Raw genomic sequence first — 15,512 nt, forward strand, 5'->3', positions numbered from 1 at the left:
AAGAATTATAAACTCAAAATGAAAGAGGATTCAGAGTCAGCAAAGAGAGCTCGGTTAGCACAAAGTAGAGAAGGCAGGATTCTTTTCCTTCTTGATTTATACACTCTTCTTTGTGCTAGCACACTCTTGATATTGTTACATTGTTTGTTTTGTGATCTGCAGCTTGGGAATATATTAAGCACATCTGATACCAAACAGCTTGGTAAATGACAGCCAACATGTGTTTTCCCTTTTCTTGGGTCTTCTCCACAGTAAAAGCATATGTAAATTGTATACCTAACAAAGAGAGGTAGGAAATAAGGGAGGAAAAAGCCACTGGAGAATCAGTGACTGAAAACAGAGATAAGACCCTTATGGTCCCATTCATTTGTTATCCCTTCCTCCCAGTTTTCTGACCTACTTTGCTATTATTGACTGTTTTTCACACCTGCAGATCACAGACACCTGGTGTGAGGTCCAGCCTGCAGTTAAGTGTGAGTATCCAAGCAGTTCATCCTTTAGAAGCAGGTGTTTTCTTTAGCCTGGAAGTCACTTGTCTTACCGATGAGGGGGTAAGTTTCAAGAGCCAGTAATAAAAGGTGTATACATTTCTATTGTGTTTCGTGTAATAAACAATGAAGTCATACACATTCTATGTTAAAATATCAGGAGAGCACCAAGGTACTAATAACCAGTAAAGTCCTTTTTTACTTGTAAGCCAGTGTAAGTTCTCATACCTAAAATTTCTCCCGTTTCTTAAAGTACATTTAGTGAATTACCACTGTATTAGCATTGCTCTCTCTTGGTATGCATCCATGCATCACAGCAAATCCAGACTCACACCTCTTTACAGCTCTGCAATCTGCATTTTGAAGAAGAAAGTGAGCTGTTCCAAAGGGCAGAACAAACTATGATTCAAGGAATTTTCTGTAATAACAAGTAACCTAATATTTTCAAACTTCAGGGTCCCAGCCTTCCGCCCAATAGCAAAATTAGAACTGTGCCTCAATAATAAGCTGGTATTACTTTACTCACATTTCAAATAGACCATGAGAAAGTCAAAGGCAAGAACCAGGTCTTGTCAGTTGTGTACCCACAGCACTAATATTACTGCTTAATGCATAGAAGTTCTTTAATAATTATTATTGAATTGAACTGAATTTGCTGACATCCAGCACCAAAAATTCTCTTTCAACTTGGATAATTTAGAATACTTTAACATTCTGTGGTCATACTTCATCTAGCCATAGAATTTTTTTAGTAGACAATGAATAAATTATACTGAAACTTTCTTCCAAGTGGAATTGAATTTACTTCATAAAATCATTTTTTAATCCATAAAAGGTGACCCTAATGAGGAGGAAAAAATACCATAGCATCTTGAATGCAGATACAAAACCCAATCAGCTAATGAAATGGGACCCCATAGAGACTGGTACTGTAACTGAAGAGTAGGAAATCTAATTCCCTTCAAGTTTTCTCACATTTGAGCCATACTACAAATAACTGTGTCCAGGTACAGAAAAACCAACAATATTTTATTTATAATCTTATTTTTAGGTTTTGAACTACAAATTCTGGTTCTAGAGTTGTTTAAAAGGTCATGGGTTTCATAGAACCTCATATGTAAATTAATCTGTTGTTTGTTTACTATTTTTTTCTTTTCCATTGATCCTCCTCATAAATACAGAACAGGTCATTTACATGAAAAATATAAGATCTTGCATTTTTTTTCCTTGTTCTCTTTTAAAAATCTATTTCTAATATTGCATTCCCCATTGGGCTACTTCATAAGGTCATGAGGGGGAAAAAAGAGAAGAAAAAAGGAAAGAAAGAAATACAAGATAGACTGGATGTCACCACTAGAATTCACCATAAAAATCTCAAAGTGTAACAGAATTCTTACAAAATTTCCTAGACCAGTTCTTTAAGGAATTGAGACCTATGAAAAATATGGCAACCAGGAAAGGGAGGGATGAGATGTGGGAAAATAGTAAATAAGTGCAGCAAAAACAGGTTCTGAGGAATACACATAATTTTGTCTGCTTTAGATCACAATAGAATTTTTAATAAATAAATTTCTTTTCTTTTTTGTTTTTTTTTTTGTAAAGACACTTTTTTGAAACAGTGGATTTAGCCCAGTCATTTGTGTCATTTTTAATAAACTGTCTTTTTTTTATTGTTTGTTTTCTGTAACTCTGTAAATGTTTTAGATTTGAGTCTCTTGTACATTGTCTTTAGAGTTCATTCGGATCAATAACGGTTCATGCACTGAACTGTGTATTGAATTTATTGTGTTAACTGTTGTTGTGTGGTTGAAGGGAGATTTGTAAGAGTTATAGTGATTTAGATGCTCATGCTCGATAGCAGGCATGGGCAGGTGGCTTTCCATAGGTGTATCTCCTGTGATCTCATCATCCACATTTATGATTTCAACAGTCCTTGTTGGGGCGTGATGGTTTTGCCGATGGTGCTGTTTCCTCATCTTGTAGAAAATGACCAGCATCACTGCAGCCATGAGTGTGATGGCCACAAAACAGCCAATGATGATTTTTGTAGTCTTCATGACCTCATCAATTCCTGGAATCCCACTGTTTATATCAGTCACTGGGATGGTGAACGTTTTTTCTGTTGACCTTGTGCTCTGTGGCGTAAGCGAGGTGGTCACATTGGTGGTCTCCCAGTCAATCACTGGAGTGGGGCCCACATTGTTATCTGTGGTCCGTGCCTCATCCTGAGAAGGTTCCATAGTCTCTACCGTGACGGTTGAAAAGTAAGAGAAGGGAGTAGTGGTTGCTGCAGTAACATTCAAGGTGGCTGAAGCAGTGGTATTTCCAACAGAATTACTCACCATGCACGTGTACATGCCTGTATCTTGCACGGTTACATTCGTGAAATTTAACGTGCCGTCGCTGAGCACAGCTATCCGCACTTTGTATGCCCCATGTGTCATGACTGTTCCGTTCGGAGTAATCCAAGATACAGAGGTCAGGGACGTGGAGGCCCGACATTTCAGCTCAGCTGCCATGCCTTCAGTGACATTGAGGTCTGCTGGGGGCTCCACAATCACGGGAGCATAGCATGTGAAATAATTCTGGTCAAGCTCCCCAATGTACCTCCCTTTCAGATTGGGAGGAGTGTTACACCGGGCACAACAAGCTGTGTTGGAGGGGGCCATATCCTTTATCCACCAGCTGAGCCACAGTATGTCACAGTTACAGTTCCACGGGTTGTGATGTAAGTGTATCCGCTCTAGATGATGCAAGGGTGTGAAGAGGTCATGAGGCAGTAATGTTAGATTGTTGTGTGCCAGGTTTATCTCCACTAGTGACTGAAGGTTATCAAAGGCATTCCGTTCAATCACTTGAATCTGGGACTGTATCATCCACAGTTTTTGAAGATGCATCAGTCCCTGGAAAGAGCCAGGCCTGATAGCAGACAAATGATTCCCAGAAAGATCCAGCTCATCTAGTTTTATGAGAGGTGTGAGGTTAGGGATTTCCCGGAGGTTGCACATGGCAAGGTTCAAATACCTCAAGTTGGAGAGACCTTCAAAGGCACCTTCTGAGATGTATGAAAGCCTTTTTAATTCCCCCAAGTCTAGTCGTCGCAAAGAAGGGATTCTGTTAAAAGCATAAGAGGGGATACTTTCGATGGGGTTGTTTCGCAACCAGAGCTCCTTCAGTTTAGACAAATATACAAAAGCTCCATTTGGGATGGTAGTAAGACGATTGTCAAAGAGTTCCAATGTGTTGAGGTTCGCCAGACCATTGAAGGCCCCGATTTCAATGGTTCTAATATGATTCCTACTCAACTGTAGAATTTCCAGGTGCCTCAAGTGCTTGAAGCTGTTCACTTTGATGATCTGGATTTGGTTCTCATGGAGGTTCAGCAGCCGAGTGTTGGTGGAGATGCCATCTGGAACCTCACGTAGATTTTTCCGAACACAAATCACCTTGCTGAACTGGTTGCTGCAGGAGCAGACGGAAGGGCAGGTTTGAGCCCGCACCAGACCAGCCACCACAAGAAGTTGAAGAGCCAGCAGCACCACAAGCAGGGGGTCAAATAGGGCCCTGTTAACCCTAGGACCTATCATTATCTGCTGTGGGTGTAAGGTCATCTTGTTCAACATGCATAATTTATCTGGTGTTGGTCCTTTTGGAGTTCAAATTGTCTGCAATACAATAAGAGCAAAAAAGAGCATTAGATCTCCTCCAAATGTCTTTCTGAGCAATGTCAGTAACACAGTGTGTCAGCTAAGACATCATTTCTCAGACTAAGAAAACTACAAATCTAATGTTCCTTGTTGAGTGATGTGGCTCATATGTACAGAGAAATATTTATTCATTTTAAATTAGAAGCCATCCATAGCCCATATTCCATTAGATGTGCAATTGCCGAGAAATGGGAAAAAGAGGTGGAGGGCCTTAAAATACCATTTGCCAGCCAAGTGTGACATGATTGCATGAAGACGTATGAGATGTACACTGTTACTAGGTTCATTGCCCAGACCAGATTGGGAAAGTTCAGAAGGTAAGATTTGGGGGCTATACCCAACAAACTAAAAAGTTCACTTGCAAAATTAGTAATAGTTGACATTTTACTGAGGGTTATTCTATGTGTCAGGAGCCATGGGTGATAGACTTCATGACAATTCCATCCAGGAATGGTTACATAATTTGTAAAACTGTAAAATGAAAATGTGGGATTCCTTGTTAAAAATTATTAAGAATTTCAAATCAGTAAGTATTATGCCAAGTGTGGGCCCTTCTGAGAATGGGGCCCTTTGCAGTTGCTCAGATTGCATGCCCTGATCCTTTCTAATTCTTAAAATACTCCCCTGAAGGAGAAGTCTCCATCTTCAAAATGAATAGATTTAACCATAGGGGAAATAGCATGCATCTAGTCACATGATTATCAAGTACAGGACCAGGGCTCAGAAACACATCTGACAGGTCCAGGATCATATGATCTCAAACACTGCACAAATGAGTTTCTGTGAGAATGATGGCAAAGCAAAATATTTATCACAATTAATTTCTTCAAAATGCTCTTTCCACTGGGAGTGACCTCAACTGTAAACACTGGCAACTTAACCTACAGCATCTGTTACACAGAAATATGACACATGCAACTATAAATAAACATCTATTCTCATATAACAAAATTCATTTTAATACAGGTAACTGTTACCTATAGGCAGACATGCCACTAATTAAATCATTTCCTATGAACTAAAAATTTTACCTATAGAAAAGAATTTAGTATTAACAGAATTATCATAGGGCTTGCTCCTCTTACTGATTTTAAGCAGATTTATGAGGAGGGAAATAACTCATTTTCTGCATCTCTTCTAACACAAGGAGGTGTTCCAAAGGAGCTGTCTTAATCAGTATATGCCCACTCAACTGGATTATCATGGATTGGACACCTTTGTAATGACCTCTCAAAATTCTCATCTCAAGGAACAGTGTCTCTTCTATGAATTTCTTGGAAAGAAAAAAAAGAGACGTAGGTAGGAAGATGGCTCACCACATTCCAATTCAAAAAGGCACCAGCTTAGGACTTCCTATTGGTTACCTGGTCAAGCTACTTACTCTTTTCATAGCTCAAACTTCTCACTTAGAAAATGTAAATGAAAATATAACACACTCCTTAGAGTTGTTGTGAGGATGGAATTAATTAATGCAGATGAAGGGCTTAGAAAAATGCCTCCCACATTATGAGAACTCCATAATGTTAGACAATGTAGTTGTTGTCAGACATCTTGCCAAGTACTGGGCATATAAAGATGAAGAATATAATCCTTACACCTGAGGGAATTAATTCAAAAGGTAAGACACATGAGCAAACAGATGAAGTGTAATAACATAGGTACATTGCTGAGACCAGACCACACTGGCACAAGGACACTGATGTCAGAGAAACTCTATCTGTGCCAGTAAATCAGAGTTTTCAAAGAGGGGGGTCAGCACATCTAGATTTTATAGAAGAAAATGGTAAGGAAAGGAAAGAAGAGCATTTCAGGCAGAGGAACCAGCTTCAGCCAAGTCAAGGACAAATGAAAGGTGCTAGTACACCCAGGGAACAATAAAAAGTACCCTGTGGCAGGAGATGGAAAAGCTTGGGGAGGAGACTTGCTCTTTCCTTAGAGCTATTCTAGCTGTAGGTTGACTTCTCACCTTCCAGTACTATAATAATTTATCCCTAGGTCTGCTTTCTCCACCAGCCCGTGAACTCTGTGAGGCTGTTTCTGATGGTCATTTCTTAGCTTACTGCCAATGTAGTACTTAGCATAGTGCTTAGGTACTAAACTTAGCATAGTGCCTACGTACTAAATAAAATGGCTGTTGAAATGTACAAAACAGTTAATATCTGATTATAGCTCATGTGTAATGATGTGTAGTAATGTATTGATCATGCCTTTTTATTTCCTGTGTTATCTGATGTTTTGATATCTGCAGCCTTGCTGATTCAGAAAGACTGCCTCTCCAAAGGCTAACCAATTCCTAGACGTAGTAAAGCACTTACCCACAAGCACTCTTTTCATATTCAAACCAAACACTCTGAAGTCTATCTCCCAACCACCTCCTTTATAAGGTTTTCAAAGGGCTCTTAAACTGGGGCCACTATTCCTCAGCCCTAATCATCCCAGGGCTAGACACCAGCAATTAGGGATAGGTCCTATGTCTCAGAAACGACTGAAATTATTCATACTAGCCTAAGCCTGCTTACCCTGCCTTCCCCTCAAAAACCATGATAAAGACTTTTGCCCACATCTGCCCCTTGCTTATTCTACAGCCTGACTGACCCTGGTGCTTCCTCCCTTCACAGCCCCTGTATGGGTCACACGGCGTGCCCCTTCCTCTTGGGAACTGAGTAAAAAATGTATCTATTCAATGGCAATTGTCTCCTAATTTGCTGGCCTTACCATACATAAATAATACTAAAATCTATATTTTAAAACAACCAATCACTAAATAGCAGGGTCTTGCTCTTCATATTAATCTTGATGGCTTTATAGGACTATTCCAATGTCCATTTATACAGTCACAACAATGTGACTGGTGGCTTCTCATTTTGAGTTGGATTAGGAGCTATCTTTCTTTGTAAATTTAAACATGACCTAAAAACTCTTGCAGATTTTTATTTTAAATAGAATACTATTTAAATTTCCAGTGATTATAAACATTGCAAAATTTTTCATTCAAATGATTTAGTGTACTTTTATGTATGTGCCCCTCTCTTCCCCTCTCCCCAGCATAACACTTCTTAAGGTAATCTGGCATTAAAAACAAAAAGAATAACATAAAATCTCTGATACGTTAACTGATTGATGGTTTGGGGGTTGGATCCTAGGGCTCTACTCCTCTGTTTCTCCTCCCACTTCCCACCCCACAGAATCCTAGAGTCTCTGGCAACACAGGATGAAATGACTGGTTGGCTGGAAATAGCATAGAAGTAAAGAAGATAGGTCCTTACTCTACCATTTGCTACCTTTTTCTCTTTAAAGTATGAAATAGGAAAGGCAGACCTGTCAAGTGGTCAAGAGATAAGGCTCTGGTAAAGACTTCCCAAATTTATACTCCTTCTTGACCTTATGACCCAGTAACTGGGAAAGTTCACCTCTCTACACTTTACTTTTCCCATGAACAGTGTTACCTACTCAAAAGGCTTTTCTTAGCATGGCCACATAATAAACATATGGAAAAATATAAAGTTACTGGTTCAAAATAAGCAATATATAATAAATATTTAATATACATTAAAAATAAAGTGATGGGACACTCAGTTTCCTCTTATATAAGACAGAAATAACACTAGTAACTATTGTTTGAAATCATAGTAAGGATTCACCAGAATGGTCAGAAAAATACTTTTGAGTAAAACATATGCAAGTATTATATATAGCTATTGTAGCTATTAATTGTAAAATATATGTGTCCTCCTTTTTCAATCCCCAGGCTGTTTTTATTTTCTACTTCTTGCTTACTTCAAGGTCTTGCTGCTATTTCAATTAATGAGATTACCTATAAATCAGTCATAAGTAACAATTTATGAATTATAGCTGGTTCAAAGCTAATTTATAACCTACAGCAAATAATGCTTGGTACATGCACTGAATTGAATAAACCACTATCAACAAAAGGTTTTCTATTTTGAAATTTAAATTATGCAACTTTACATCAAAAGCCATGTTTCAACATCTCTTTCATAAGATGTTTTTATCACATCAAAAGAAAATCAATTTAAAAGTATGTGCTATCCATTACAATGTCATCTGACAGCATTTATTTGCAAACGGATCTGTGTGGGTTTTGAATTGAACTATGAGACTTCAGCCTTATCCCAGAGTATATCCTGACTTTGTCAATAGACCTTTCTCCTTTTCCTCCCTGTGCGTCCATGCACTGAGAGGCACTCACTGGAACTATGTACAAGAGAAGAGCTAATAATGATGCCTTATTTAGCACAGTTCACTGCTGAGTCAGCATAAAACATATTTAGACATTGAAACTCATTTGATGTGAGATAGGAGAAAGACACATTTAGTTCTCCACAACCACTGTTGCCTCAAAACAGACCACTTGCTTACACTCCTAGGTCATGTACAACAAACCTCCCTAAATACTGAAAAACAAAGCCGTTTACCCCATGCTCAGCCTGGACACTGAGACTTCCAAGCTCTACCTTCCCACAAGTACATGATGGCACTTTCAACATCTTTATTAACATCTCTATCCTCTTCTGGGACTCTCCCACCAAAGCACATGGTTTTATTGTCTTTGTAGGCATTTGCCCCAAAATTCATCACCTCTTTTATGGAAAACATTAATGGAGGTCTGTGCATGAAGAGTCCTTGAATCTCTGGCTTCACCTTGCTGTTTTCATCATACCTGGATTGCTGTATCATAGTTCTTGCCCAACCATACTCAAATTCCAACTTTGAAATATCCTACTAAAATCTAACTTCCAATTCTGGCCTAATCTTCACCACTCCACTCACGGACACTCTCAGCTGGACCTTTGTGAGATCGTGCTTTCCCTTACCATACTAAGCATGAACCCAGCTTTGTTTCAGCAATGGGTTGTGTTGGTGATATTTTTGGAAGTCAGCCTTTTTACAACACTGAAGACAGGTTATTCATTTAACATGTGCCTGACCCCAATCTCTCAGTCTCTCTCTCTGCATTGGTTGCTCACCCAACATCCTACTCCCTTACCTTTCCCCTTGAAACTTTTCTTCAAGAAAATTTACTTCCATCCAAAACACAAATAAATAAGTAAATCGCAAAACTGCATTATCTGATTTGGGAGAAGCTGACCCAGCACTGATGGGTGAATAGAGTTTGGTTTAAGAGAGGACCAGGCAAATATTTTCTGTGAAAGAACAGGCAGCACATATTTTAGGCTTTGCAGACCACCACATGGTTTCCTGTTACAACTCTACTCTGCCATTATAGGCTGAAAGTAGCTGTAGACAAAAGGTACATTAAGGGGTATGGCTGTGTTCCAGTTAAGCTGTGGACACTGAAATTTGAATTTCATATAATTTTCACATGTTTCAAAATATTATTCTTTAAGTTTTTTTTCAACTATTTAAAATTCCAAAACCATCTTTAGTCTACAGGACATTAAAAAACAGGTGGTGGTCTAACTTTTGGCCTATACTTTGCTGAGCTCTTGTCTAAACAAATGTAGGTTGTTTCATTTCAGCTGACATAGACACTGGCTACATCAAGACATGTGACACAATTTGGCAAGTAAGATGGGAGGAGATGTCAGCTGAGGGGATTCTGGGAACTTTTTTCTACCACTAATAAGAAAAACATGGGGAAGAAGTAGTTCTTTACTCTGTTTCTGATGTTAGAATTGACTGCCTAGAGTCGCTGCAGCCATCTTGTGGCCAAGAGCAGAGGAAGCCTGGTGACAATGCTGGTATCCTGAGGAACAAAAAGGAAAGAGGGCAAGAATTGCATTTTTGCTATTTTATTAATGTGAATTATTTCCTATTTGATTAAAGCTGAATTAGTGAATCCTGTAACTATCTTTTCTCTGTATTTTCTTGTTATGTAAGATAATGAATTCCTTACAATATAAATAAAGTTAATTTTTTTTCCGGAAACTTACAACCAAAATGCCCTGATACTTTCATATTCATTCTCCTTTCTCCCTCTCCGTGTCTGCCTCCCTCTCCCTTTTTCTATTGCTACCTCCACCTTCTCCAAACCAACAGCAAAGAAAAGACGAAGTAGACAGTAGGCAAATTTTCATTTCTTATACAATCATAAACCCGAGCCCTACCTAGGAAACAGAGTGTGCTGAGGCAACATGACTGGTTTACAAGAAAGGAGATGAGGCTGAACCTCATCCTGCTAAGGCTTTCTTTTGCAGTCTTTTCTCTGGATTGCCCCTTAAATTTTAAAGAGTGCTAGAATACAAAGAAAAAGGAAGAACAACAAATTAACACCATAATCTAAAGATAGCTCACCTCTCCAAATCAAATTTATTTTTTTCCAATGTTTCCTCATAGAGTTCATTTTTCTCCCCATTTGAAACCCAGTTTTGCAAATCTGTTGAGCTTCTTCCTCCTCTTATGTAGGAATAAATGGTTCTGTAGAGTTTTAGATAAAAGAAAATTTTTGTAAATATGCCTAGGCTGACCTTCTAGGCAAATGTAATAGGAATAATACAACATTTAAATGGCTGTAACCCAAGGACTCAACCTGTCAAGGCAGCTAGAGGCTCCTTGGCTTACTCAACGGATTTTGCATTGTTGGAATTTTAAGAAACTGAGATTCAAGAAGAAAAAGGAAAAAACAGGTGTGTCTGCATTTTCATTTTTCCAGATGACTTATTTGACTTAAAAGGACACATGTTTAGTGTGTAGAGCTAACAACATTACAATATAACTAGATGAGAAGAAGTAATGAGTAGAGATAAATACATATCAAAAAAGAAAAGTAAGGAGAAAAAATAAAAACATGGGGCTGACATGTTACTATGTTCTAAAGAGTATAAAGATTATAAAAAAGCAAAATTGGCCATTACTTCAAGAACTTTAAGATACTGTTGGAGCAATAACACAATTTTTTTGTATTATTTTTCAATTTTTAGACAAGTATATATATATAAACAAAACTGTACATTATTTATCTAGATACTAGTACAAATCAGTGTATTCTACACTTGCCATGAAGCATGATTAAAAGTCATAGGTAATCAGAGAAAGTGCTAAAAAGAGGGTCTAGGATTTTAGATAAGTCTTTAAGGGAATATAAACTTTCAGTGAAGCAGGGTGGAAGTAAAAGATTGGTACAGGAAGTAAAAGATTACTGGTAAAAGCAGAGAAGAGGAGAACGAAATAAAAGAGAACTGACTCATGGAAACAGAGGGCTTACACTGCAGAATTTAGATAGTTCAGTTCACCCAATAGAGCGGCACTGCTTGCCTCATAGAAGAGTTTGGATTTGCTTCAGTTAAAAGCTTAAGAAGAAACTCCAACCTGTTGAGCCAGAAGGGGTATGATGATAGCACTGTTTTAGGAAAGCTCTGCTCTTGGGTGTAAAAGACATTGGAGAGAGGAGAGGTTGATGGAAAAGTCACATGACTTCAATAAGTGACACCCCATAGCATTACTTTGGAACTAAATAGAAGGCTTATCTGACTACTGAGATGTGTATAGGTTCAAATTAATCAGACCTAGCTGAAATCCTATGGAGCATGAAATATCATGAAGGCAAGATTAGCTTTGTGTACAGTCACATTAAAAACATATCAGTGTACAGACAGAGAGCTGGGTATCATTTTGGAAACTGATGAGCAACTCTGGAAAGAGGTATGTCTGACGTCTGATCTGTAGTGCTGCTCACATCTACTCTGCAAATTGCACACAAAGGACTATGAAACACACATTCAGTTTTGGTTGTCTGATGACATCACTATCCTTCCAACTTGGGACACCGCTGAAACATAGAAAGACCCCCCAGTCTAGTTTAGCAAAACCTAGTGGAAAGAGAACCAGATTTACAATGAAATGAGGAGGTTTGGTGGACTGGCTTGGTGCTGTTGATTGATTGATCCTTGGTAAACTGGCCTTCTCTGATTTGCCCTTTCCTGAGTGGAAGTGACAATAACAATAAGAGACATGGAGAGGTTTACATGACTTAAATGGCATAGCATATACTAAAAGCAAATCACCAAACCTGTTCCTACATCTCCATGAATGCCACTACCACACAGCCAGTTTCCCAACACAAAAATGTAAGGAACTTCCTCGACTTTTCTTTTCCTTCACATCCAGCACACTATGCATCTGACTCTACTACTAAAATGTTACGGGATCCATGTACTTTTCCTCATTGACGCTTTTTAGACTGAATCATCTTCATTTCTCATTTGGATTACTGAAATACATTCTTGCCAGTTTCTCTATTTTTGCAATTGCCTTGCCACAATTAATTCTTCATACAGCACTGAGAGTGAATTTTTGAAATTTAAATACACTCATGCCATTCTTCAGCTGAAATGCTCCTACTAGTTCCATACACTTTTAGAGGAAAAGGCAAACTGTTTTGTCTTCCAATAGATGATGGTCTGACACCTGCCTGCCTCTCCTACCTTCTCTCTTCAACCATATTGGACTCCCTTCATTCCTCGAATGCTCAAAGCTTTTGACCTTTGCACTAGGGTTCCTTCAGCCTGTTAACAAGTGCCCTTTGAACTCTGTAAGGTTGGTGTTCCTTGTCATTTAGGATTTCTTTTAAAATTTTACCTCTCAAAACATTCCTTCTTGATCACCTAGCTATCACAGTTAATCACATCACTATATTTAATTTTCATCATAGTACTTATTATTATTTGATATTTTTCTTGTGTACTGAGATGTTTGTTTTCTTACTTCCTGTCCCATCAGAGTGGAATGTTAAGCTCCACAAAACAAAGACTTGTCTGCCCTATTCAGTGGTATTCACCTTGAAAAGTTTTCATCACATTTGTTGAAGCATGTGAATGAAGAATGAATGCATGGATGATGAAGGAGACAGAGTCAGACTGTGGGCAGTTAAGCCTCGAAGCTCACCAAGGACCTAAATGATGTCATATTCACCAATTTATCTCTAGCATCTAGTAGAGTCCAAAACTCATACAGTGGGAATCACATCAATTTCTAGAACATTGCATGTACCCTTTTTGGTTATTTTCATAGAAGTTCTTCTTAAGATTAAAACTGGAAACAAAGAAATGTAAAATCACTTTATTGTCTCCTTGCTCTCTTTAGTATTTTTTAATTTTAATTTTATTTTTTTGAGGAAGACGCCTTCCCTATTTCTTTCTCTTTATCTCTTTTTGTCAAGAGCAGCCCTGTTTTAATATTGGCAAAACAATGCCCTCTGCTGCATGTGCCTAAAATAACACGATTGTCTCAAAAATTCCAACGTACATGGCCCAGAAGTTGTTTCCATGATTTGTTTGTTCACATGGCACCTCAATGTACTTCAGAGCTAGGAAAGTTTAACTCAGCTTTTGGGTCCTGCCACTGGATCAGACCATTGTTAGAGCAGAGAACAAGAATTCCTACAGGCAGAAAGTCAGATTGTCTTCAAATCCCCTTTACATTGTAAAAGACTCTTGATCATCCCATTTCTGCTTCCGAAACTCATTTGAACTATTAATTAGAAAATCCATGGGTGAAAAAGATTTCCCTATTCTTTTGCCATCACCCAAAGGAACAAGATGGAACAGGCAAGGGATCAGGGCAGGTGGTGGCAGCTCCAAATATGCCTTAGCAACAGAAAATAAAATCTACTTCCTATTAGAAAACAGACCCAGATATATAGCTCACAACTTGGCAAGACTAAAAATAAAATTAATTTGTTTGCTTCCTATTTGTTTAGTCTCATAGATGCAGGAGAGATAAGCATACCTGGTATGAAGATTCTGGCTGTTTATGAACCCTTTTGATCATATTCACTTTTGAAGTTAAGTGTTTATGAAGAAATGAAATGTACATGTCTGACATGTTTCTCAAATTAAAGAGTAGGATTTGAGGTGTTCAGGGATATGTTTGTATTTTCATGGTAGATGTTTGCTGTGCTGGTTTAGTGAAATGAATAACCAAAAAAAAAAGCTTAGAAGCTCAAGCTCCATATACTGTTTGATATTTCATTTTTCAGGAAATGAAATCAAACTGTTCCAATGATCAGAAGTGTGCCTGTCTGTAGCATTGCCTGCATTCTCCTTTGCACCAACATTTTTAAGTCTGGAGCCCTACCAATTCATGAAAGCTTCGCTTTACTGCCCCCGTCCTCCTTTTTGTTTTTTTCCTTTTTTCTCAGGTTCAGGGGATTAATACATGCTATTCCCTATCTCCAAAACTGGTATTTTCATTTTATACTTTTCCTCAGGCATCTTCAAACTACCATTTTGCAGACTTAGTATAACAACACACCCAGACTCAGACAACCACAATTCAAGAAAACACAACCCACCAACAGTTCCCTGGTGCTTAGGGAATAAAGCCTAAATTCCTTACTGCCTCTACCCACTAGATGACAGTAGCATCCCCAACTGTGATGATCTACAGTATTTCCAGACTTTTGCAAATGTCCCCTGGAGGGACACATTTGTCCACTTGAAAACTATTGCCTTAGTGTGACATGTAAGACCCTCCACCATGCTGTACCCACTGCTTTTCCACCCATCTCCCACTGTTCTCCATAATACAGTCTAGGCTACAGGCTGTTTCTGATTCTAAAAATACTCCTCCTACTTTTCCTCTTCAGAGTCTTGCTCCTGGAATGTTTTTTCCCATGGCCTGGAATGTCCTACTCTGATTTTTCTTTCAAAATTGTACCCAGCTTCAGGGCTCGTTTTACAATGGCCATTTCTATCAATCCTTTCTACTTTCCTCGGTCTTACTTGACCAGTATTAACCTGTCCTCTCCCTAGGTGCCTGTAATGCCAAGACTATAACACTTATCAAATCTGCGACCAAATCTAAATGCTTCGGAATGCACTCAACTTATTTAATCACTAGTTTCTTAAAGACAGGAACTGGATGATATTGAGGTATTCAGTAAGTATCTGATGAATTTCATTACTGAATGTAGTTCACATTTCAATTCACAGTCAGGAGCCAGGATGATAAGCTAATTTTATAATAATAAATAATATGTTATTTTGACAAGACCCATATATATGAACCAAAAGCATTAAAATGGTACACAAGTTTGTATAAATGGTAAAGAGGAGGCTCAGTAATTATTCCTTGCCTCCCCCACTCCCCCGAAACAAAAACATAAATTAACATTGTGAAATAGTAGATTATCAAAAATTAGCATGTAAATGAGTGATTGAGGACATTAGATACGGTAAAAACGTATCCTTACCAGCAATAAGGTATACCCTAAATACAACATCCAAAGTACCTGGCACACTGGATATACTAAATATGTGTGTATTAAATGAAAGAAGGCAAAAAACACAGAAAAATAAGAGAGAGAGAGAAAGAAAAAAAGAAGGAAGGAAAGAAA

At 38.2% G+C, this 15,512-nt stretch overlaps 1 protein-coding gene across 4 annotated transcripts in view; it reads right to left on the reverse strand.

Moving 5' to 3' along the window:
• Positions 1-1,496: 1,496 nt before the first annotated feature.
• The window catches only part of LRRC4C (leucine rich repeat containing 4C), a 765,580-nt gene continuing 751,564 nt past the window's right edge, over positions 1,497-15,512 (reverse strand). For all 4 annotated transcript variants that reach the window (XM_036891796.2, XM_036891795.2, XM_057507567.1 and 1 more), the window contains one exon: positions 1,497-4,153. In XM_036891796.2, the coding sequence (XP_036747691.1) occupies positions 2,189-4,111 (1,923 nt within the window). In that variant the 5' untranslated portion in view covers positions 4,112-4,153 and the 3' untranslated portion in view covers positions 1,497-2,188. The remainder of the gene's footprint in view (positions 4,154-15,512) is intronic.

This window comes from Manis pentadactyla, chromosome 9, assembly GCF_030020395.1.
Source record: "Manis pentadactyla isolate mManPen7 chromosome 9, mManPen7.hap1, whole genome shotgun sequence".
NCBI lineage: Eukaryota > Metazoa > Chordata > Mammalia > Pholidota > Manidae > Manis > Manis pentadactyla.